Source organism: Podarcis vaucheri (genome assembly GCF_965113315.1).
Source record: "Podarcis vaucheri genome assembly, chromosome: 7".
Classification (NCBI taxonomy): Eukaryota; Metazoa; Chordata; class Lepidosauria; order Squamata; family Lacertidae; genus Podarcis; species Podarcis vaucheri.
Window position 1 is genome coordinate 81637598 of NC_138765.1, and position 22540 is coordinate 81660137.

The 22540-nt window shown below is 48.6% G+C and overlaps 1 protein-coding gene across 5 annotated transcripts in view; it reads left to right on the forward strand.

Annotated features, from left to right (window-relative positions):
• PAX7 (paired box 7) overlaps positions 1 to 22540 on the forward strand; it is a 178575-nt gene that overhangs the window by 149040 nt on the left and 6995 nt on the right. For all 5 annotated transcript variants that reach the window (XM_082230186.1, XM_082230183.1, XM_082230182.1 and 2 more), the window contains one exon: positions 17816 to 18062. In XM_082230186.1, the coding sequence (XP_082086312.1) occupies positions 17816 to 18062 (247 nt within the window). The remainder of the gene's footprint in view (positions 1 to 17815; positions 18063 to 22540) is intronic.

Consider the following 22540-nt stretch of genomic DNA (forward strand, 5'->3'; position numbering starts at 1 on the left):
ATTTAACGAGACAGTTATTGTATGTTCCCTAATAAATATCAATTGCCTGTTTGGGGTGTGTTGGCGGGCAATGTGACAGCAAAACAAACCGTGACAGCCTCATCCCTTCGTCGCCAATATGTTGTGTGCAACCGATTGTTATTGTGGTGATAACTCTGCGATAGACAGGATCCACTATAGACCAGGGGCTCTGCCATTGGTATCTAGAGTGTTGTTCTTTGATCTTGGGTCCCCAGATGTGGGTGAACTACAACTCCCAACACCCACCGCCAGCTTAGCCCTATCTCAAGAATTATGGGAGTTGTAGTCCACCCACATCTGAGGACCCAAAGTTGAAGGACATTGATTTAGACCAGTCTTTCTCAACCTTAAGTCCCCATATGTTGTTGGACTACCACTCCCATCATACCTGACTGCAGGCCCTTCTCACTAGGGATGGTGGGAGTTGTAGTCTGATGTCATCTGGGGACCCGAGGTTGAGAGAGGATGATCTAGAAGGGCAGCTTGAGTGAGCAGACCAGTATGGTGGGGAGGGGTTTGGGGGGGGGGGGTTCCATAGAGCTAAGTCAAGATGGCTAGTCCTATTTCAACAAGTGGGTGGGGAGAGCACTGTGGAGGAAAATTTAAGGGATAGGGCCCAGTGTATCCACTAAACACTAACAGCTGAAAGACACCAAGTCCTTGAACTGCCCATGTGAATGACACCAAGTCACGGCTGGGAAACCTTTATCAATCCAAGGGCCACATAATGATCCTTCTGGGGGCCACATGTCAGTAACAGGTGAGGACAGAAGCAAAAGTGAATGGACCTACTTTAGGCCATATCCATTGATGCTAGTTCTAATCAGAGTAGAACTTTTGGTGTTAATGGACATGACTTCCATTCATTTTAATGGGTCTACACTGAGTTGAAAGCCAAGAGCCCTCCTGCAACTAGTATTCAAGGGTATACTGCTTCTAAACCTGGAGGTTCCTTTGATCTGGCACAATGATCTGCCCTCAATAGATATATCCTCTTCCTTGAATATCACCACTACCTTTTAAAGCCATCATAGGCAGTGACCATCCACATCTTGTCTCCGGAGCCAGACTTTGAAAGTCGTGTCCAGTGCTAGTCTTACTCAGAGTAGACCCACTGAGGTTAATGGACATGGTTAAGTTCGGTCCATTCGTGTCAGTGGGTTGTGCCCAATGCTTAGTCCTACACAGAGCAAACCCACCAAAGTTAATGAACATGAGTGTCTTAGATTCATTAATTTCAGTGGATCTACTCTGAGTAGACTAGCATTGGCTACATCCCTATGGACTTATTCTGATTAGGACTACCACTGATTAGGATACTACCCAATGTGATGGTGTGGTGTTCAATGGATTTGTTTTCTTGCATTCAACGTCATTGTTGTTGTTGAAAAAGTGAAGGGCCATGGTCAATAAAGGCAAGTGATAGTTCAAGATTCAATAAAGGCAAGTGATAGTTCAAGATTCAATAAAGGCAAGTGATAGTTCAAGGATAGGGAACCTGAGGCCCTCCAAATGCTGTTGGATTCCAGCCGGCCCCATTAAGCTTACCTGTGATCAAGGATGATGGCATCAGAAGGGCCATAGGTCTTCTATGCCTACATTAATAGAAGGCAGATTGGTGATGGAGGTAGTCAGGGCAGTGAAGGCAAACAATGGCCTAGTTGAGGGATGACCATGGCCAACTACCAGGGGCAATGATGGGATTCAGAGTCTAGCAAGGTGTGAAGGGCATCAGTGTGGGAAAATTCTTCACTAGCTGCTCCACCAGACCATCTCCGGTGTACTCTGATCCTTTCCCACCCCTGCCACAAGTACAGACCGATCAGCGTTGTCACCACAAGCAGGACTTAACACATTGTGAGATCTGGCAGCTTGTTTGCGCGGATGTTAATCAGCTCCGCCTGTCCCTTCCTTGTCACTGCCCAGTCGCTGCCACAGCCAATCTATATCCTAATCTCCATCAATTAACGAGGAACACTTTATCCCCTCTCCTTCCCTCCCCCCTCCTGCACCTCCGCTGTCAGGAGCACCCACCCCAAAGCCACAGCAATCGAGGGGGGAACGAGCCCTCCCCACATCTCAAACCCCCACCACCACCCTCTATTCACTTTCCGCTAACCTGGTGCACCCAATTAGGCGTTTGACACCCGAACCCGTTGATAAATTGTTTCTGTCATCTGTTTTCTGTCTTTCATTAAATGGGAAGACGGAGGACAGGAGGAGGGGGAGGGGGAGGACACAGGCAAGGAGGACGGGGGTGGGGTGGGGGAGGGAAGGATGGGAGATGTGATCTCCCGTGCTTAGCGAGGCTAGATACATTAATTACAAAACGGCCATTTGTGGCATGAAAAAGCATTAATTAAATTTATGCAATCATTATCTTTAAACAGTCGTATCTGCAGAATAATCAGCCCCTGCCTTCGTCTCCCTTTTCCTCCACTAAGTAGTTCTAATCCCTGCTTTCCTAGACTTTATCTCAGGATCAGACGTCTCTTCTGCACTTGCAAACTTCGGAGAGCAGACGGAGCCCAAAACTCTTGCTTCTGAAATGCCAGGCGGAACATCCTTGCAAGCAGCTCCAGGGTGCCAGAGATGGGAATGAGAGTCTAGGGCTGTCATAATAATAGTAATTTATTATTTATACCCCGCTCATCTGGCTGGGTTTCCCCAGCCACTCTGGGCAGCTTCCAATAGAACACTAAAATACAATAACCTATTAGACATTAAAAGCTTCCCTAAACAGGGCGGCCTTCAGGTGTCTTCTAAAAGTCTGGTAGTTATTTTTCTCTTTGACATCTGGTGGGAGGGCGTTCCACAGGGCGCGTGCCACTACCAAAAAGGCCCTCTGCCTGGTTCCCTGTAACTTGGCTTCTCGTAGCGAGGGAACCGCCAGAAGGCCCTCAGCACTGGACCTCAGTGTCCGGGCAGAACGATGGAAGTGGAGACGCTCCTTCAGGTATACTGGACCAAGGCCATTTAGGGCTTTCAAGGTCAGCACCAACACTTTGAATTGTGCTTGGAAACGTACTGGGAGCCAGTGTAGATCCTTTAGGACTGGTGTTACATGGTTGCAGCTGCTCCCCATCATCAGTCTCGGTGCCACATTCTGGATTTGTTGTAGTTTCCAGGTCACCTTGAAAGCTAGCATCTTCCCATTATCCTTTAGGGCAGTGGTTCTCAACATGTGGGTCCTCAGATGTTGTTGGACTACAACTCCCATCATCCCTGGGCACTGGCCTTGCTAGGGTGATGGGAGTTGTAGTTCAACAACATCTGGGGACCCACAGGTTGAGGAAGACTGCTTTAGAGGAAGCCTGTATCCCAGCTTTGCATCCAGGAGGTCCCAGGTTCAGTGATAGGAGAGAGCCCTGTCCAGAATCCCGAGGAGCCACTGCCAGCATAGACAACACTGAGCTAGATGGACCAATATTCTCACTCAGCATAGGATGGCTTCCTGTAGCTCAGTGTTAGAGCCTGGAAAAGGAAAGCCTGAGAGGCACTGCCAGTCAGTGCAGGCCGCACTGAGCTAGGGTGGACCAATGAATCTGACAAGGTGCTCCTCTTTTTTCCTGACACTCTGGTGAAACAAACACCATCTGCAGTTGCTGGAATGATTACATTATTGTCTGCCGTCATTGCTGAAACTCAGTGGCTCTTTGGCTGTTTTAGCTGTTGTTATTAGTCCCTGTCACTCCTACAGGAGGCAGGGATGGCCAACAACATGGATGGCTTTGAAAAAGGATTGGACAAATTAATGGAGGAGAGGGCTATTAATGGCTACCCAGCCACGATGGCTGTGCTCTGGCTCCATGGTCACAGGCAGCACTGCTTCTGAATACCAGTTGTTGGAAAGGGAAGGAGGACAGAGGGTTATTGTGCTTGAATCTTGCCTGTAGGTTTCCCATCGGGAGATCTGGCTGGCCACTGAGAGAACACAATGATGGGCTAGATGAGCTGTTGGTCTGATCCAGTGGACTCTTACTTTTTTATGCTGGGACTGGCTCATGTGAAGCAGCCATGACAGCAGGTGAGGGACACATCTGTTGATTTTCAGATGTTGCTGGACTCCCCATTATCATTGATCTTTGCCCATGCTGGAGCTGATGGGAGTTGAAGTCCAATAGCATCTGGAGGGCCCACACCTGCAGGTAGATGTGGGGGGAAATGCAGGTAAGGCCATGATCCATGGTTTGTTCTTGTGGCTATCTCCATTGAACAATCTGCCTGCATTCAATGACTTGGATTCATAGATTGGGAAATGCTGGTTGTGGGGCAGTGTCTCCCCAAATACTGTATTCCTTTCCTCTGGATGATGCCTTCATAGGCCATACATTTAACACCCTATGATGCCACTTTAAAGAATATTGGCTTCCCCAAATAATTCTGGGAACTGTAGTTTGTTAAAGGTGCTGAGAGTTATCAGGAGATTCCAACCCCCATTCCCCTCTTGGGGCTACCCTTCCCATGAAGAGGGATTGATTACTATCTAGGAATTGTAGTCTGGGAAGGGAATGCAGGTCTCCTGACAATTCTCAGCACCTTTAGCAAACTACGACTCCCAGAATTCGTTGCAAGAAGCTATGACTGTTTAAAGTATTATCATAGTGCTTTAAAAGTACGTTGTGAATCTGGCCTTCCTAAGAAGTTATACAGTAACAGGAGCTGTCCATGGTACTGATTGTTAACACGCTGGGTAGAATCTTCCTTTTGCAATTTACAATGCAATCCTAACTCCTCAGAAGTAGGTCCTGTTGGATTCAATGGGGCTTGCTTCCTGGTAACAGGGTGAGGATCATTGCCTTAACTGGGGGGTGTTAGGAAAAAATGCAACAGTATATGCTCTCAGTAATATCCAATAGCATTGTGTTCTGCATACCAATATTTTTGGTGGCTACTCCAAGAATAACCAATTGAGATTTCACATCAAAATTTACAGACTCCTGGGCTTTGAGAGCCCATTCGTTTCAGCGCTAGCAGAGAATGCGCAAATTCCTTTAAGCAGATTTCCCTAATATCCGGGGTTCAATTGGAAAGGGGGACGTAAGGAGTGGAAGCAGTTAAACCGGTTTAGGTTTCCAATGCCGACGTGCCCTCAATGTGGAGGAGAGCCATCCCCTGTGTGATCTGTTGGCCTAAGAGCCTCTGCTCTGAACTATGAGGCCCTGATCCACAGCTCAGACCATTTTCTTTTATACTGCAAGGACCATTTCTAATTCAAGACCTGACTGCAATTGCATACCTTTTCTCTATCTTGCTGTGTACACCAATTTAGGGAGAATTGTATTATTGGTTATTGCACATGCATGATAGAAAAGTTGGAGTTCTCCTGTTTGCTTTGGACCCAGGGTCTGACTCTGCAAAGGCAGCTTTCTAGCCTCCTGTATCTGAAAGGAAGGGCCTGTAGTTCAGCTGCAGAACATACGTGCAAATGTTCCAAAGGCTTGGTCCTTGGGATTCACTAGATGAGCAATTGGGTCCCTTGGAATTCTACAGTCCTATGATTCTGTGATTTCCTGGTGGAGCTGGGACTAAGGTAAAGGTAAAGGGACCCCTGACCATTAGGTCCAATAATGGCTGACTCTGGGGTTGCGGCGCTCATCTCGCTTTATTGGCTAAGGGAGCTGGCATACAGCTTCCGGGTCATGTGGCCAGCATGACTAAGCCACTTCTGGCGAACCAGAGCAGTGCACAGAAACGCCGTTTACCTTCCCGCCAGAGTGGTACCTATTTATCTACTTGTACTTTGAGGTGCTTTCGAACTGCTAGGTTGGCAGGAGCTGGGACCGAGCAACGGGAGCTCACCCCGTCCTGGGGATTCGAACCGCCAACCTTCTGATCGGCAAGTCCTAGGCTCTGTGGCTTAACCCACAGCACCACCCGCGTCCCTGGGAACTGGGACTATTCCCTGTCAAAACCCCAGATAACTATTGCCAGTCAATACTGAGCTGGGTGAACTTACAATTTTAAGACAACTTTCTGCATTCCTATTTAAAGCGCCCCTTTATTCAAAACCACAAGGGCTGGGGTCTTAGTTTATTTTATGGGCCCAGCAGTTGAGCACCTGCTTTGCATGAAGAAAGTCTTCATTTAAACTCTCAGCATCTCCCATTAATGCCTGCAACCCCGAAGAACCACTGCCAGCCAGTGTAGACAAAGCTGAGCTGGATGAGTCAGTCTGACATGGTTTGAGACAACACCTTCCGATGTCTCCATTTAAAGCAGCCTTTCCTTGAGAACCATATGACTAGAGCAACAAACAGAGAGAGGAAGCTGGTGGAAAGGAATTGCTTCTCAATTGTTTAACGCTTTCTCCATTCGCTTGCCATCCCAGAGTAAATTCAGTGTTTGGCCTGGAATCTTGCTAGCTGGCACCACGTTTGGTGAACTTTATCGAGGCTATTTCATCTCCCCACAGACACACACACCCCACCTCTTTTCTCTTTCGGTTTTTCCCCCAGCCCTATGCCTGATGGAGAAACCCTGAGGCATTGGCTTGACTTAACTGGTGTATCTTACACTGTAGTTAAGCTGGACTTTAACTGATTGCAGCGGTCCGCTTGATCAGAGGTGGGGAGAAGTGGGGGGAGAGAAAGAAAGAGACAGAGAAGGAGAGTTCCACCGCAGATTGGAAGACTATCAGCCAGCCAGCCAGCCAGCCTAGCCTGAGGCTGGGATATGCCACTCGGTAGAACCCTTTGTAGTATACATCTCTTTTCACAATTTATAGATACTTCCCTTTTGCCATCCCAGGAAAAAAGGAAGGAAGAAGCAGAGAAGGGGGATGTGGGGAGAGCCTCAAAGGATCTCCGCGAAATCTTGTTTGGAAGCAGTGAACCACCACCCTGACTCCATTACTGGTGCCTGCGGGGGGTGGGCGATAGGAGCAGAGGGACCGATCTGCTCAACTGAGGAACAGGGAGGAGGGGAGAGGAAGAAGGTGGGGTGTGTTTCAGATCGGCTTTGTCGATTTGTGCCGGTGTGGGGCTGCAGAGGAGAAGGAGGAGAAACCACAATGATGTGCTTTGTTTGTTTTTTTCCTTTTCAGAAAACCTTGGGTTTTCGTTTTGTTTTTTTAATTTGCGGGATAGTTTAATAGGCCCCTTTTGACCCTTAGCAGTAAAATGTGTAGGGTGCTTTGTTTTGGTTTTTCAGGTCCTTCCTGCTTTGGAGCAGGACTAGCCATGGTTTTAGAGCAGAGGGACACGGGTGGCACTGTGGGTTAAACCACAGAGCCTAGGACTTGCCGATCGGAAGGTCGGCAGTTCGAATCCCCGCAACGGGGTAAGTTCCCATTGCTCAGTCCCTGCTCCTGCCAACCTAGCAGTTCGAAAGCATGTCAAAGTGCAAGTAGATAAATAGGTACCCCTCCGGCGGGAAGGTAAATGGTGTTTCCGTGTGCTGCTCTGGTTCGCCAGAAGTGGCTTAATCATGCTGGCCACATGACCTGGAGGAAGCTGTACGCCGGCTCTCTCGGCCAAGAAAGCGAGATGAGCACCGCAACCCCAGAGTCAGTCACGACTGGACCTAATGGTCAGGGGTCCCTTTACCTTTACCTTAGCCAGAGGTATTCGTGGAGGAGAGGGCTGCTCATGACTCCTAGCCATGATGGCTACGATCTGCAAATACCAGTTGCTGGAAACTACAGGAGAGGAGAGATATTTTCGTGTTTGGGTCATGCTTGGGGGTTTCACACAGGAATCTGGTTGGGCACTGTGAGAAAAGAATGCTGCACTGGATGGGCCTTTGGCCTGATCCAGAAGGTCTCATAAGTTATAGTGTTGGCCACCAAATTCATGGAGGACAGGGCTATGATCTACCAGCTGCTGGGAATCACCAGTGAGGAGAGTTGCTGTTATTGGTTTCCCATCATGGGTATCTGGCTGGCTTCTGTGAGAACAGGTTGCTGGACTAGATGGGCACCTGCTTGATCCAGCATGTTCTTAATAAATGAAATGTCTAAATAACTGAAATGTCTCATTATTATTATTATTATTATTATTATTATTATTATTATTATCACCAGTAGGTATTTCCCTATTGCTTGGGAAATGCATTTCTCGTCGGCCGAGCAAATTCCTTAGGAACTTCTACTGAGTCAGACGATTAGAAGATTCAGTAAATTCATGAATGGCTACTAGCCACAGGGCCTAAGTTCTACCCTCAATGGCAGAGACCTTGTTTGCCTCTGGATAGCATTTGCAGGGAAGCACAACGGGGCAAGTCTTGCTGTTACGCTTGCTGTTGTACTCCTTGCAGCCTTCTCATGGGAAAATCTGGCTGGCTACAGTGAGAACCCTCTTTAGCCTAATTGAGTTACAGGCCTCCTTTTAGCAGCCTCCATGCCCCACAGTGTTTTCACACAGCATACGAAGCTGTGATTCTAAACTCTGGAACTCGCTGCTGCAGGAGGCAGTGAGGCCCACCAACTTGGATGTCTTTAAAAGAGGATTGGACAAATTCATGGAGGGCAAGGCTATCGATGGCTACTAGCCATGACAGTACGCGGCCTAGGACCCACGTACCGACGGGACCACCTCTCCTGGTATGCCCTGCGGAGGACCTTAAGGTCCACAAATGACAACACTTTGGAAGTCCCAAGTTGCAAGGTGGTTAGACTGGTCTCAACTAGGGCCAGGGCCTTTTCAGTACTGGCCCCGACTTGGTGGAACGCTCTGTCACAAGAGACTAGGGCCCTGCAGGACTTGACATCTTTCCACAGGGCCTGCAAGACAGAGCTGTTCCGCCTGGCCTTTGGTTTGGACTCAGTCTGACCCTTATGTTTTCCCTCCCCTTACGGTTTAGATACATGGGCTACTTTTAAAATGAGGCTGCATTTTATATTGCATTTTAACCTGCATTTTAAATTGGGGCTCTCCCCCCCCCATTATGTTTTCATTATAATTTTACTGGTGTTAGCCGCCCTGAGCCCGGCTCTGGCCGGGGAGGGCGGGGTATAAATAAAAAAAATTATTATTATTTATTATGGTGGCTATTTTCTGGCATCCCTGGCTGAACGCAGCAATGGTTCTGAATGCCAGTTGTTGGAAGCCTCAGGAAGAGATAGTGCTCTCATGCTTGGATCCTGCAGGGGGTGGTTCCCATTGAAGCATATGGCTGGTCACCCGGAGAAGAGGATGATGAACTAGATGGGCCATTGAACTCTTTCTATAAAACGAATAGACTCTTCCTCTCCACATTTGCAGCGCCAACTTTCCAATAGTTTTTTAAAAACGGTCTTTTGTAGTCTTTAATGTCCCTTTTAAAATAGCTGCTCTTACCAATTCCCATTGTAGGGAAATAAGTCTGTGATTATGTATAGGGTATTAACACGTCGGGGGAGAGAGAAGGAAGGAGTTTGCTTTGCGGCTGAGAGAGGGATAAAATGAGGTTTAAGGATCTCAGTGTGGAGATGGGAAATATTAAGTTAGGTTTGAAAGAAGCGTTTCTTGAATACTCCCTGGGGATTAGGGAATGGAGTGGTGAGCGAGGCAAGAGAATCCGCCTTAATGATGCCAAGATCCATCCCTCATAAAGGGATTCCACGTAGAGGATGGAGCTTTCGGTATCAATGACCTAACAGACTTTCTCTCTCTCTCTCTCTCTCTCTCTCTCTCAGTCCACCACCCGAAACATCTCCCTTTCCAATCTAATTCCAACCAAGCTTTTCAAATATTGTGATAAGGGAGAACAAACGGGAAAAGGAGGTTGGAGGGTCTCTCATGGCCATTTAAAGAAGGAAGGGGATTTTCTTCTTGTCTTGCAAAGTCGAGGGGGGGATTGCGTTCTTCCCACCCCAGACTCTTCAGCGCTTTCCATAGAAGGACACAATGACTACTAGCCTGATGGCGATATGATTTCTAAGCAGAGGCGGAATGGCAGTCTGTCAGGGAATGTTGAACAGGGATTCCTGCATTGCAGGGAGTTGAGTTAGATGAATCTTGGTGCCTCTTTCCAATTCTACAATTCTATGATTTTATTTTTATTATTATTATTCTATGGTACCTTCAGAATCAGAGGGCAGCATGCCTCTGAAAACCAGTTGCTGGGGTGCATGAGTGGGGAGAATGATGTTGCCCTCATGGGCTTCCCATTGGGTCATCTGGCTGGGCTCTGTGGGGGGGGGATGCTGGACTAGATGGGGTCCCCTTTGGCCTGATCCAGCTGCTTAAATTCAAGCTCTTTTTCCCGTGGGCTCAATGGACCAATGACATGTAGGCCAAGTGTGAAACCTGCAGCCCCCTAGATGTTAAAAAAAGGTAAAGGTACCCCTGCCCGTTCGGGCCAGTCTTGCCAGACTCTAGGGTTGTGCGCTCATCTCACTCTAGAGGCCGGGAGCCAGCGCTGTCCGCAGACACTTCCGGGTCACGTGGCCAGTGTGACAAGCTGCATCTGGCGAGCCAGCGCAGCACACGGAACGCCGTTATCTTCCCGCTGATAAGCGGTCCCTATTTATCTACTTGCCCCCGGAGGTGCTTTCGAACTGCTAGGTTGGCAGGTGCTGGGACCGAACGACGGGAGCGCACCCCGCCGCGGGGATTCGAACCGCCGACCTTGCGATCGGCAAGTCCTAGGCGCTGAGGTTTTACCCACAGCGCCACCCGCGTCCCCTAGATGTTGCTGGACTGCAATTCCCATCAGCATTGGCCACCTAAACTGTGGCCAATGGGAGATAGTCCAACAACACTGGAGTTTCACAGGTCCATCCAGCTCTGTATTGACCACAATGGCTGGAAAGCTGCTACCCATTGAGACAGAGGGAGCCACACGGATCTGGTTCTGTCTGCAGCTGCTTCGTACACTCCTGTCTAGCAGCAATAGTTGGGTCTTGTGCCGTTCGCCTTTCGCTCTCTCGCTCTCCGATACCCGCCTGCCCTGGAGACCCAGTGGGCTTTCCCCACCCAATGCCCACCCCCTACACCCACGTCCCCCTCCGAACCTAAAATAAAGCTATTGATGGCTGAGATTGGTTTGCCTAATTGTGGTTTGCACTCTGAAGCCATCTCCGTTTATCGTAAAGGGTGCACATTTTGCGGCTTGAGCCTCGGCGGCCAGAGGCCCTGAGGGCTAGCTCAGAAATGGAGAGAATTAATTACATTTTAAAAAAAAAACTCCCCTTCTTTTAAAGTGTGTGAGAGAGTGATGAAATCCCAGAGGGGAGGAATGTGTAAGGGCTCTGTAGAAACTGGGTTTTTTTGAGGGGGGGGGCGTTAGTTCCCGCCACCACCAAAATAAGAGGACAGAGAGATACAGAGAGATAGAGTGGCCCTTTGCTTCCAGCACCTGAAAAATGGTAACTTGGGAAATTTCCAGTTTATTAATTTTATTTCATTGCATTTATTTCCCAGCTCTGCCTCCAAGGAGCTCCAGGTGGCGTGCGTGGTTCTCCCCCTTCTCATCCTCATCCTATCCCCACAACAACCCTGTGAGGTTGTCAAGCCAAGAGGGAGACACCAGCCCAAAGTCACCCAGTCAAGTGACTACAGCTGAGCGGGGATTTGAACCCTGGTCTCAAAGGTCCACTCTAACCACACTAATAATAATAATAATAACAACTTATTATTTGTACCCCACCCATCTGGCTGGGTTTCCCCAGCCACTCTCGGCGGCTTCCCTGAACAGGGTTGCCTTCAGATGTCTTCTGAATGTCAGGTAGTTGTTTTTCTCTTTGACATCTGATGGGAGCGCATTCCACAGGCCGGGCGCCACTACCGAGGAGGCCCTCTGCCTGGTTCCCTGTAGCTTTGCTTCTCGCAATGAGGGAACTGCCAGAAGGCCCTCACCGCTTGACTTCAGTGTCTGGGCAGAACGATGGGGGGTGGAGACGCTCCTTCAGGTATACTGGACTGAGGCCGTTTAGGGCTTTAAAGGTCAGCACCAACCCTTTGAATTATGCTCGGAAACGTACTGGGAGCCAATGTAGGTCTTTCAGGACCGGTGTTATATGGTCTCGGCGGCTTCTCCCAGTCACCAGTCTAGCTGCTGCATTCTGGATTAGTTGTAGTTTCCGGGTCACCTTCAAAGGTAGCCCCACGTAGAGCGCATTGCAGTAGTCCAAGTGGGAGATAACTAGGATAGCTGGGAAATGGGCTCAGATCTCACCGCAGTCAAGATTGTCACGAGCTGACCTTGGAACGCAGTGTCCCTTTCTTTTCTGCCCCCGGTTTCTTTGTCCCATGTAGGACTTCACACAGGTGTATGGGGAACTTTGGGCCCTCCAGACACTGCTGAACTACAACTCCCAGCAGCCCCAGCAAGCATGGCCAAAAGGACTGGGATGATGAGAGTTGTAATCCAGAAACAAGTGAAGAGAGAGGTTCTCCACACCTTAAACAGCACCTGTAGCAAAGGCCTCTTCCATGAACCTGTTTAAGGGTGTAGGGACTCCAGCGGCCAGCATGGGACGATGGGAGCTGGAGTCTCAGGAGATTGGAAGATTCAGGACACATAAAAGTAGATAGACAGACAGACAGACAGACAGACAGACCCTCTTAAGAATATTAAGGGGTTGGGGAGGGGAAGGACTAGTCCATGTGAAAAATGAACATACAGTGGTATCTCAAGTTAAGTACTTAATTTGTTCTGGAGGTCCGTACTTAACCTGAAACTGTTCTTAACCTGAAGCACCACTTTAGCTAATGGGGCCTCCTGCTGCCGCTGCGCCGCCGGAGCACAATTTCTGTTCTCATCCTGAAGCAAAGTTCTTAACCTGAAGCACTACTTCTGGGTTAGCGGAGTCTGTAACCTGAGGCGTATGTAACCTGAAGCGTATGTAACCTGAGGTACCACTGTAATATTTTAGCTGCAGTTCATTCATTTTCAGCTTTGTATTCTTGTTATTCACAACATTCCGTTGCCGCACCCATAACCTAGGTTTAAGGTGCCATTCAGCTCCTAGCTTTCATATCTCAGTTTCTAACACTGCCCAGGTCCTGCTTGCAGGTTTTCCATTGGGGGATCTGGCCAGCTACTCTGGAAGCAGGGTGCTTGATCCAAGACTTTTTGCTTATGTTTTTATGTTCTTATCATGCATGAGTAGCAGGTGGTACCTCCATGCTCAGAAGCAGTCTACCTTGGAATGCTGGGTGCTCTGAGCATCGGGGAATGGGGTGAGCCTTGCCTTCACCCTCTGCAGTTAAGCTTCCCAAAGGAATCTGTGTGGTTCTTCCCATCCGGTTTGCTGCCACGTCCAGAGCCTCTTTGATCGGAAACTTCACTTTGAGCCAGCGTCTGATTGAACGCCTAGAGGGGATTTTGGAGGGAGCAATTGATAAGAAGCAGGAGAGCTGGGTGGCAGGGACAGGACGGTTGCCAATCACCCTGATTGACATGACAGATTTCCTTCCTGATAGTAATATATTTTATTTATATATATATATAAAACCCTTTCAGATACGGAGAGGCTATTGATTTCTTGTTAGCGGTGGTAAACGCTCCAAGACATAATAAATTAGGAGAAAGCAAGGTCAATTGCAGGAAAAGCATGATAGGGGGAAATAGTAATAATAATCCTTTCCTCTAGAGTTTGGATCTGCAAGTTTTGGGGTGGTTTTTTTTAATAAAATGGGAGGGACATGGAAGAGCTTCACTAGTTGGAATATCTGTGGTGTTAAGGGTCACTAGCTCAGAGTGTCCACACTCAGGGAGCTGCCAGTGTGGTTAGAGTATTGGGCTAAGACCTGGGAGAGACCAGAGTTCAAATCTTGGCTCAGAAATAATAATTGATTATTGGTTGATTATTGCATTTATCCATTGCTTACTACAGGAAATGTTTCAAAGGAATTTGAAATTATTTTTAAAAAACCTAATAAAAAGTTTAAATACACCAGGAAGATAAAAATAACATTATGGTGCTCATTGTTCAACAACATGAAAAGGACAAATCCTTTATATTTATTTATATCCTGCCTTTCTCCCCCAGACTGGGACTGAGACGTCTTACACAAGCTAAAGCAAGACAGATAAAATACAAAAAAGCATATATATATATATATATATATATATATATATATATATGCAGGTCTTGGTGTCTTCGGGTGTCTTCCCGTGTAAGAGTCGGGGTGTCTGTGCGACGTTTCGACGAGGTCTCACTCGTCATCTTCAGGCTGGTGCTTTCGACAAGAAGCCGAAAGCACCAGCCTGAAGATGACGAGTGAGACCTCGTCGAAACGTCGCACAGACACCCCGACTCTTACACGGGAAGACACCCGAAGACACCAAAACCTGCATTCCTGTACCCGTGAAAATCTGCGAAAGCATATATATATATATATATGAATCATTAAAAATCAATTGAGCTGTAATAGAATTGAAGCAAGATGAAAACACAAACCTATTCAAATACCAATGGGGGGAAAAATGAAGCCACAAAGTTCACTGGGCGACCTCAGGCCATAGTCACTCATTCTCAGTCCATGGAGCATGAGACTTGTGCCCTGCATTGGGAAAAACGCTTCCTGTATTGCAGGGGATTGAACCAAATGACCCTTGTGGTCCCTTCCGACTCTACAATTCTAACCTACTTTTCATGGTTGTTGTGAGGATAAACCGGGGCAGAATTAGAACCAGGTGCTCCACTTTGAGCTCCTTGGAGGAGAAAGGGCAGGGGATAAACAGGGTAAATAAAAACAAATAGATACGCTGAATCAAGCCCATCTAGATCAGTCAAGTCTCATCATCTCTCACCATTGACCATGCTTGTCTGGGGCTGATGAGAACTGTAGCCCAACAACATCTGAAGGCAGAAGTCACCTTCCCCATCTCTGGCCCACACTGACCAACAGGATGTCACTGGGGTTTCAGAAAGGGACTCTCTCCCAGCCGCAGCTGCCTGACACCCTAGAAAGCCACAGCTAGTCAGGGTACTCCAGGGTTTCCCAGACTTGGGTCTCCAGCTGTTGTTGGACTACAACTCCCATCATCCCTTGCTAGCAGGACCAGTGGTCAGGGATGATGGGAACTGTAGTCCCAAAATGAGTTTGGGAAAACCTGGCGTACACTCTAGCGAGCTAGTTGGGCTCATAGCTGACTGTATAAGGCAGTTCCCTGTTTAAATTAGTCTTTCAGAACCATGAGGACTAGGATCCTACTTAATTTGGGGGGGGAACGAACCATAGCTTGGTGCTGGAGTACTGTGGTCCCAGGTTCAATCCCCAACATTTCCGTGAAGGGCTTGGAAAGTCTCTTGCCTGAAGAAACACCGAGTTAGATGGCAGCTTCCTATATCGTAAGAGAAGGGCTCCAGCTCAATGGCAGAGCATCCGGTTTGAATGCAGAAGGTCCCAGGCTCAGCCGCCAACATCTCAAGCTTATATCTGGCAGAGGTTGGGGCAAGGGGAGCCATCGGACCGTTTGCCGGGCGAGGAATCGCCTCTCCCGAAACAGCAGCGTGTCATTCGGAAAGAATAAAGTCCTCCCAACAGGAGGTTAGCGAGGGATAAAAAGCTTTCTTCCACCTCTTGCCGGGCTCCAAACATTTTCAATTTGGTGCATTAATTGAGGTCAATAAGATTATGCTACATTTTCAGACTCCCCCCCCCTTCCCGCCCTCACTTTTTCTTTATAAAAAAAGGGAAAGCTTTGGAGCGGCGCGGAGGTGACTGCCGGCACTTCGGCGCTTTGCCAAAAAGCAAGGAGGGGAGCAGCTGTTGCTTCCTGTGGTCAGAGCATTGCCAGGGAAGCAGAGGGACTGGTCTGAGATTCAGAAAAGAGGTTTGTGTCAGAATAGAAGGAGGAAGTGGATTTGCTGGGAATTGCAAGTGTGGCCGGCTTCCCATTGGGGCCTCTGGGTGGCCACTGTGAGAGAGCAGGATGCTGAGCTAAATCTTTGGGCTGATCCAGCAGCCAGGCTTCTGTTATGCTCTTAAGTCTACTGGTAGTAGCAATTAGTCACAAGAAATAGATGGATCCTCCAGGAACAGCCTGCCTCCAAATTCCAATTGCTGGAAACAACAAGAGAGGAATGTTGTTCTTGTGTTCAGGTCCTGCTTGCTGGTGGAATCCGTGAGAACAGGATGCTGGACTAGATGGGACACTGGCATGATCCAAAAGATCTTCTTAGGTTCCTATGTGAGTGCTGTTGGTTTCCCATTGGTGGTATCTGGTTGGCCACTGTCAGAACATCATCATCATCTATTTATACCCCGCCCATCTGGCTGGGTTTCTCCAGCCACTCTGGGCAGCTTCCAACAAAGTATTAAAATACTGTAGTCTATTAAACATTAAAAGCTTTCCTAAATAGGGCTGCCTTCAGATGTCTTCTAAAAGTCTGGTAGTTGTTCTTCTCTTTGGCATCTGGTGGGAGGGCGTTCCACTGGGCGGGTGCCACTGCCGAGAAGGCCCTCTGCCTGGTTCCCTGTAACTTGGCTTCTCGCAGTGAAGGAACCGCCAGAAGGCCCTCGGCGCTGGACTTCAGTGTCCGGGCAGAACGTTGGGGGTAGAGACACTCCTTCAGGTATACTGGACCGAGGCCATTTGGGGCTTTAAAGGTCAGCACTGACACTTTGAATTGTGCTCGGAAACGTGCTGGAAACATGATGCTGGACTAGATAGGGCTATTCTTACAGTCTTCCATTCTTAAGAGTAGATTAGGCCGAACGATAACTAAAATTGGAAGATGATACTGTACTACCAGCTCCATCTGGTATTCAGACTGAGACCCTACCTACCTGTGCACTGTCTCACCAGAGAGGTACATGCTCTGGTTATCTCCCGCTTGGACTACTGCAATGCGCTCTATGTGAGGCTAGCTTTGAAGGTGACCGGGAAACTACAAATAATCCAGAATGCAGCATCTAGACTGGTGATGGAGAGCCGCTGCAACCATATAACACAAGTCCTAAAGGATCTACACTGGCTCCCAGTATGTTTCCGAGCACAATTCAAAGTGTCAGTGCTGACCTTTAAAGCCCTAAACGGCCTCGGTCCAGTATGCCTGAAAGAGCGTCTCCACCCCTATCGTTCAGCCCGGACACTGAGGTCCAGCTCCGAGGGCCTTTTGGCAGTTCCCTTACTGCGAGAAGTGAAGTTAACAGGGAAGTAGGCAAAGGGACTTCTCAACAGTTACGCCTGCCCTGTGGAACACCCTCCCACCAGATGTCAAGGAGATAAAGAACAACATAACTTTTCAAAGACATCTGAAGGCAGCCCTGTATTGGGAAGTTTTTAATGTTTGGTGTTTTATGTTTAGACAGGCCGTTGGCCTGATCCAAACACAACAATACAAACCCAACTCGTAGGCCAATAGAATATACTGTATAATAGAATAGTGATCATAGAAGTTTTTAATGTGTGACATTTTAATGTATTTTTAATCTTTGTTGGAAGCCACCCAGAGTGGCTGGGGAGACCCAGCCTGATGAGCAGGGTACAAATAAATAATAATAATAATAATAATAATAATAATAATAATAATAATTATTATTATTATTATTATTATTATTATTATTATTATTATTATTATTATATATTCTATTATATATTCTCTACTAACAATTAGCCCGTGTCTTGTGTTTGTATTGTTGTGATTGGTTCTTATTGCAACACAGGGGTTTGTTTTTGGTTCGTTGGCATGATCCTGCAAAACTCTTCTGTGGTTCTTGAGTTTAAAAACTAATGAGATGAGCACCATTGTTCTCGGATCCTGCTTACCTTCTTTCCCTAGGCATGTGGTTGGCCTTTGGTACACAAGAGGATGCTGTACACGATGGACCTCTGGCCTGATCTAAATTCTGGCGTTCTTGCATTCTGGTGCCATTGTTCCCCATTGACTTGGGTCTCATCCTGCAACCCCCCACAGGTCATGAGCATCCTGAGCAACCCCAGCGGGGTCCCCCCGCAGCCCCAGGCTGACTTCTCCATCTCGCCCCTCCACGGCAGCTTGGACACCGCCAACTCCATCTCGGCCAGCTGCAGTCAGAGGAGTGACTCCATCAAGTCTGTTGACAGCCTCCCCACCTCGCAGTCCTACTGCCCCCCGACCTACACCACCACCGGCTATAGTGTGGACCCGGTGGCCAGCTACCAGTATGGACAGTACGGGCAAAGTAAGTATCTGCTACTGGAGGGTTAAGACCCTGCCTGTTGGTGGGGTGGGGTGGGGTTGTTGCAGAAACTCATGCAGGGGGGCAACAGGTAACCTCCTCTGCATCTCTGGAGGTGGGTGGGAAGTTGTGGTTCCTACATTGCAGGGGGTTGGACTAGATGACCCTTAGAGTCCCTTCCAACTCTACCATTCTATGATTCTAAGCAGGGACCCACACAGAGGACCATATCAGGATAAATTTTGCAGAGAACTGTGTAGACATTTGCTAAATTAATGGATGCCAGCCAGAGTTGGCAATTCTACACTCCATGGACCTACATAAATGCAATGCATAAATAAGTAAAGTAAAGTAGAGGTAAAGGGACCCCTGACGTGGCCGACTCTGGGGTTGCGGTGCTCATCTCGCTTTATTGGCCGAGGGAGCCAGCTTACAGCTTCCGGGTCATGTGGCCAGCATGACTAAGCCGCTTCTGGCGAACCAGAGCAGCGCATGGAAACGCCGTTTACCTTCCCGCCAGAGCAGTACCTATTTATCTACTTGCACTTTGAGGTGCTTTCGAACTGCTAGGTTGGCAGGAGCAGGGACCAAGCAATGAGAGCTCACCCCGTTGCAGGGATTTGAACCACCGACCTTCCGATTGGCAGGCCCTAGGCTCTGTGGTTTAACCCACAGCACCACCTGCGTCCCACATAAATAAGTACATTATTATTATTATTTGTTCAATTGATATACTGCCCTATACCCACAGGTCTCCGGGCAGTTATATATGGGTTTCATCCAATGCTAGACCTGCTCATTGTAGACCCCCTTAAGTTGAATGTTAAACCTCTTTAGCTTTTCTCGATTTCGCCCGGGCCATTTGGGGATTCCCGAAAGGGGCTCTGGGAGCAAGTGGCAAGGTCCCTGGGGCAAGGGCTTTTGGTCATCTCCGTGGAGGTGAGAGGGTCAGCTCACCTCCTGGTCCACCGGGGTCACGCACAATGCCCCCCTCCCTCCCGAGAGGCTCTCAGCCAGACAGTTCACCTGCTACCCTTCGAAGCCAGGGATAAGTTTGTGACCCATTGAAACCCTTGAAGTGGGGGGGGGGCTCTCCTCCCCTTTTCGCCCAGGGCTCATTGCAGAGTAACCTCCTTCCCCAAGCGGCCGTGACAACCGCCCCCCCCCTTTGCCCTTGCTCCATGTAATGTGTTTCGACTTCTACGGCCAAATGAGAACCTTCTGTAAACTGCAGAGAGAGGGACATGAATGGCTGTTGACTTCCCCAACCCCTTGCTCCCTGCTCTTTCCCTCTTGGGGGAAGGTGGGGTGGGGGGAACGGCGCTTGATCTGCGACCCCGTGACCTTCCTCTCGCTTCTGGATGCAAAGGCCAGCCACACGTGCTATTGATAAAAATCTTAAACAAATTCCGATACCATGTATTTCCAATAAAGATGCCCCGGGGCCAGGTGTTAGTCACACCCCATGTGTGTGCGAGGGCGGGGGGGGGAGCAGGAGCAATGTGAAAAATAAGGAGATGCAAGGGCAGAGAGGGTGCAGTGGGAGGGGAGTGAAGAAGAAGGGGGAGGCGTGCATTTCCTCTTAATTCCCCTTTTTTTCCTCACCCCAAAAAAACCTTACCGATAAATGATCAAGGCACCCTTTTTGTCTTTCCCAGAATTAAGGGGCAATTATGAGGCAGATTGCTCATTTTCCATACCCTCCAACATTTCTCTGATGAAAATAGGGAAATAATAATAATAATAATAATAATAATAATAATAATAATAGTTATACTCCACCCATCTGACTGGGTTGCCCCAGCCAGTCTGGGCAGCTTCCAGCATATATAAAAACATAATAAAACATTAACATTTTTTAAAACCAATATACAGTGGTACCTCAGGTTAAGTACTTAATTCGTTCCGGAGGTCCATTCTTAACCTGAAACTGTTCTTAACCTGAAGCACCACTTTAGCTAATGGGGCCTCCTGCTAGGTTGGCCGTGCTAGGTTGGCCACCGTGCTGCCAGAGCACGGTTTCTGTTCTCATCCTGAAGCAAAGTTCTTAACCCGAGGTACTATTTCTGGGTTAGCGGAGTCTGTAACCTGAAGCGTATGTAACCTGAAGCATCTGTAACCCGAGGTACCACTGTACAGGACTGCCTTCAGATGTCTTCTAAAGGTTGTATAGTTAAGTATCTCCTTGGCTTGGCGGTCGCATAACTCCATACCCTCCAACACTTCTCTGATGAAAATAGGGACGTCCTAAGGAAAAGAGGGGATGTGGGTGGCACTGTGGGTTAAACCACAGAGCCTAGGACTTGCTGATCAGAAGGTTGGCGGTTCGAATCCCCGTGACCAGGTGAGCTTTCGTTGCTCGGTCCCTGCTCCTGCCAACCTAGCAGTTCGAAAGCACCTCAAAGTGCAAGTAGATAAATAGGTACCGCTTCTGTGGGAAGGTAAACTGCGTTTCTGTGTGCTGCTTTGGTTCGCCAGAAGCGGCTTAGACATGCTGGCCACATGACCCAGAAGCTGTATGCTGGCTCCCTTGGCCAATAAAGCGAGATGAGCGCCGCAGCCCCAGAGTCAGTCACGACTGGACCTAGTGGTCAGGGGCCCCTTTACCTTGACCTTTACCTTTAAGGAAAAGAGGGACATTCTTGGATCAAATCAGAAACCGGGACGGCTTCTGTAAATCCACGACTGTCCCTGGCAAATAGGGACATTTGTACGGTCTGATTTTCTAGAGTGTATTGGACAGGGGTGTAGACAGTGTGGTGCAGTTCTGAATTACCAAATAGGCAGAGCAGGGCCCTGTGACAACAGGTCAAAATAATATTGATTTGATCTAGTAAGAAAATTGCATTGAAGCTTTCCTAGTTCAATGTTATCACACTAAAACGTGTGCACGAGATTCTGCGTGCGTGGTGCACGCCCCCTCCCCAAGATTTTGACAGCCATGGGGCCCCCACAGGGTTTAATCCGGCACTGATGTGATGGCCTCCAGCCCTGGCAGGTATCAAGGCCCCTGAGCAGGAATGATGATGCGAGTTGGAGCCCAGTAACATCTGCATAAGCACTAGTTCCCTGCAATAAGAGGGATGATTCGGGTAGCTAGGGGCAGTTATGGCAAGCGATGGCCTAGTTCAGAGATGGGGAAACTGTGGCCCTCCAGTTTCTTTAAGACTCTGACTCCCAACAGTCCCAGCCAGCATTGCCAGTGGTCAGGGATTATGGGAGTTGCAGTCGAACAACATTTGGGAGGCCACAAGTTCCCAAGCCCTTCATTAAAAGTCAGAGTTATGATGGAGGTAGCTGGGGCTAGTAATGGCAAATGATGGTCTGGTTCAGGGATGGAGAAGCTATGGACTTCTGGGTGAGGCTGGGCTCCAGCTACCATCAGCTCCAGCCAGCATGACCAACACTGAGGGTTGTGGGTGGAAGTTGGCCCAGTGACATCTTAGAGGGTCACAAGTTGGTTGGTTGAAAGGAGGCAGGCAGAGGTCTGTGTATCATCCAGAGACATAGCGGGTATCATCTTCTAAGAGTGGATTCTTCAGACAGCATGGGAGATCTAAGGCTCCACTCACAGGCGGGTCAGTGATGCAGGAAGGTGGGGAGACCAGACTCATGCAGAGATGCAACGGGCACCTCCTCAGTATGCTGTTTCGGGCTCCCAGGAGCTTCCAATTTCTACATTTCACATGGCAATCCCCCTCCCCCAGGGGGGAAAAAGATCTCACGACATCTGCTGCCTTGCCTTGGCACAAAGCTTGGACATTACCAACACAGGCAAAGGTATTCCCCTACTGACTATTAAGTTTTTGCTGTTCTGCAACCTCTTGCCTTGGCAGGAGCCTCAAGAGAGAGGGAATTCTCAGAAGTGAGAGGGCAAGGGGTGTGGAAATGCTTACCTCCCCTCCCCCCCCCAGCCCAACCACCTTTTCCCTTTAATAAAGCCACTGCTGTTCTGATTGCTAAGTGACGCCTAGATCAGGCTAACCAAATGCCTGAGCACACTTTGGAATGCATTAATCCCCAAGGAGAATGAATTTCCCCAGTCGATCCTGTTTGGCCTCCGTTTTCTACTGGAGTCCCCAAATCTAAGCTTGCCCCTCCCCCCCAAAAAACCCACAAAAGGAGAACCACCTGTTGAATATGTGTGTGTGTACACACACATATATATACAGATAAATACACACACACACACACACACACACACACACAGAGCTCACTGGGGCTTAATTTAGAGGCCCAACAGAGCCCCAGGACCCAATTTTCTTTGCCAGGTGTAAGGTAAAGGGACCCCTGACCATTAGGCCCAGTCATGACCGACTCTGGGGTTGCGGCGCTCATCTCGCTTTACTGGCCGAGGGAGCCGGCGTACAGCTTCTGGGTCATGTAGCCAGCATGACTAAGCCGCTTCTGGCGAACCAGAGCAGCGCACGGAAACGCTGTTTACCTTCCCGCTGGAGCGGTACCTATTTATCTACTTGCAC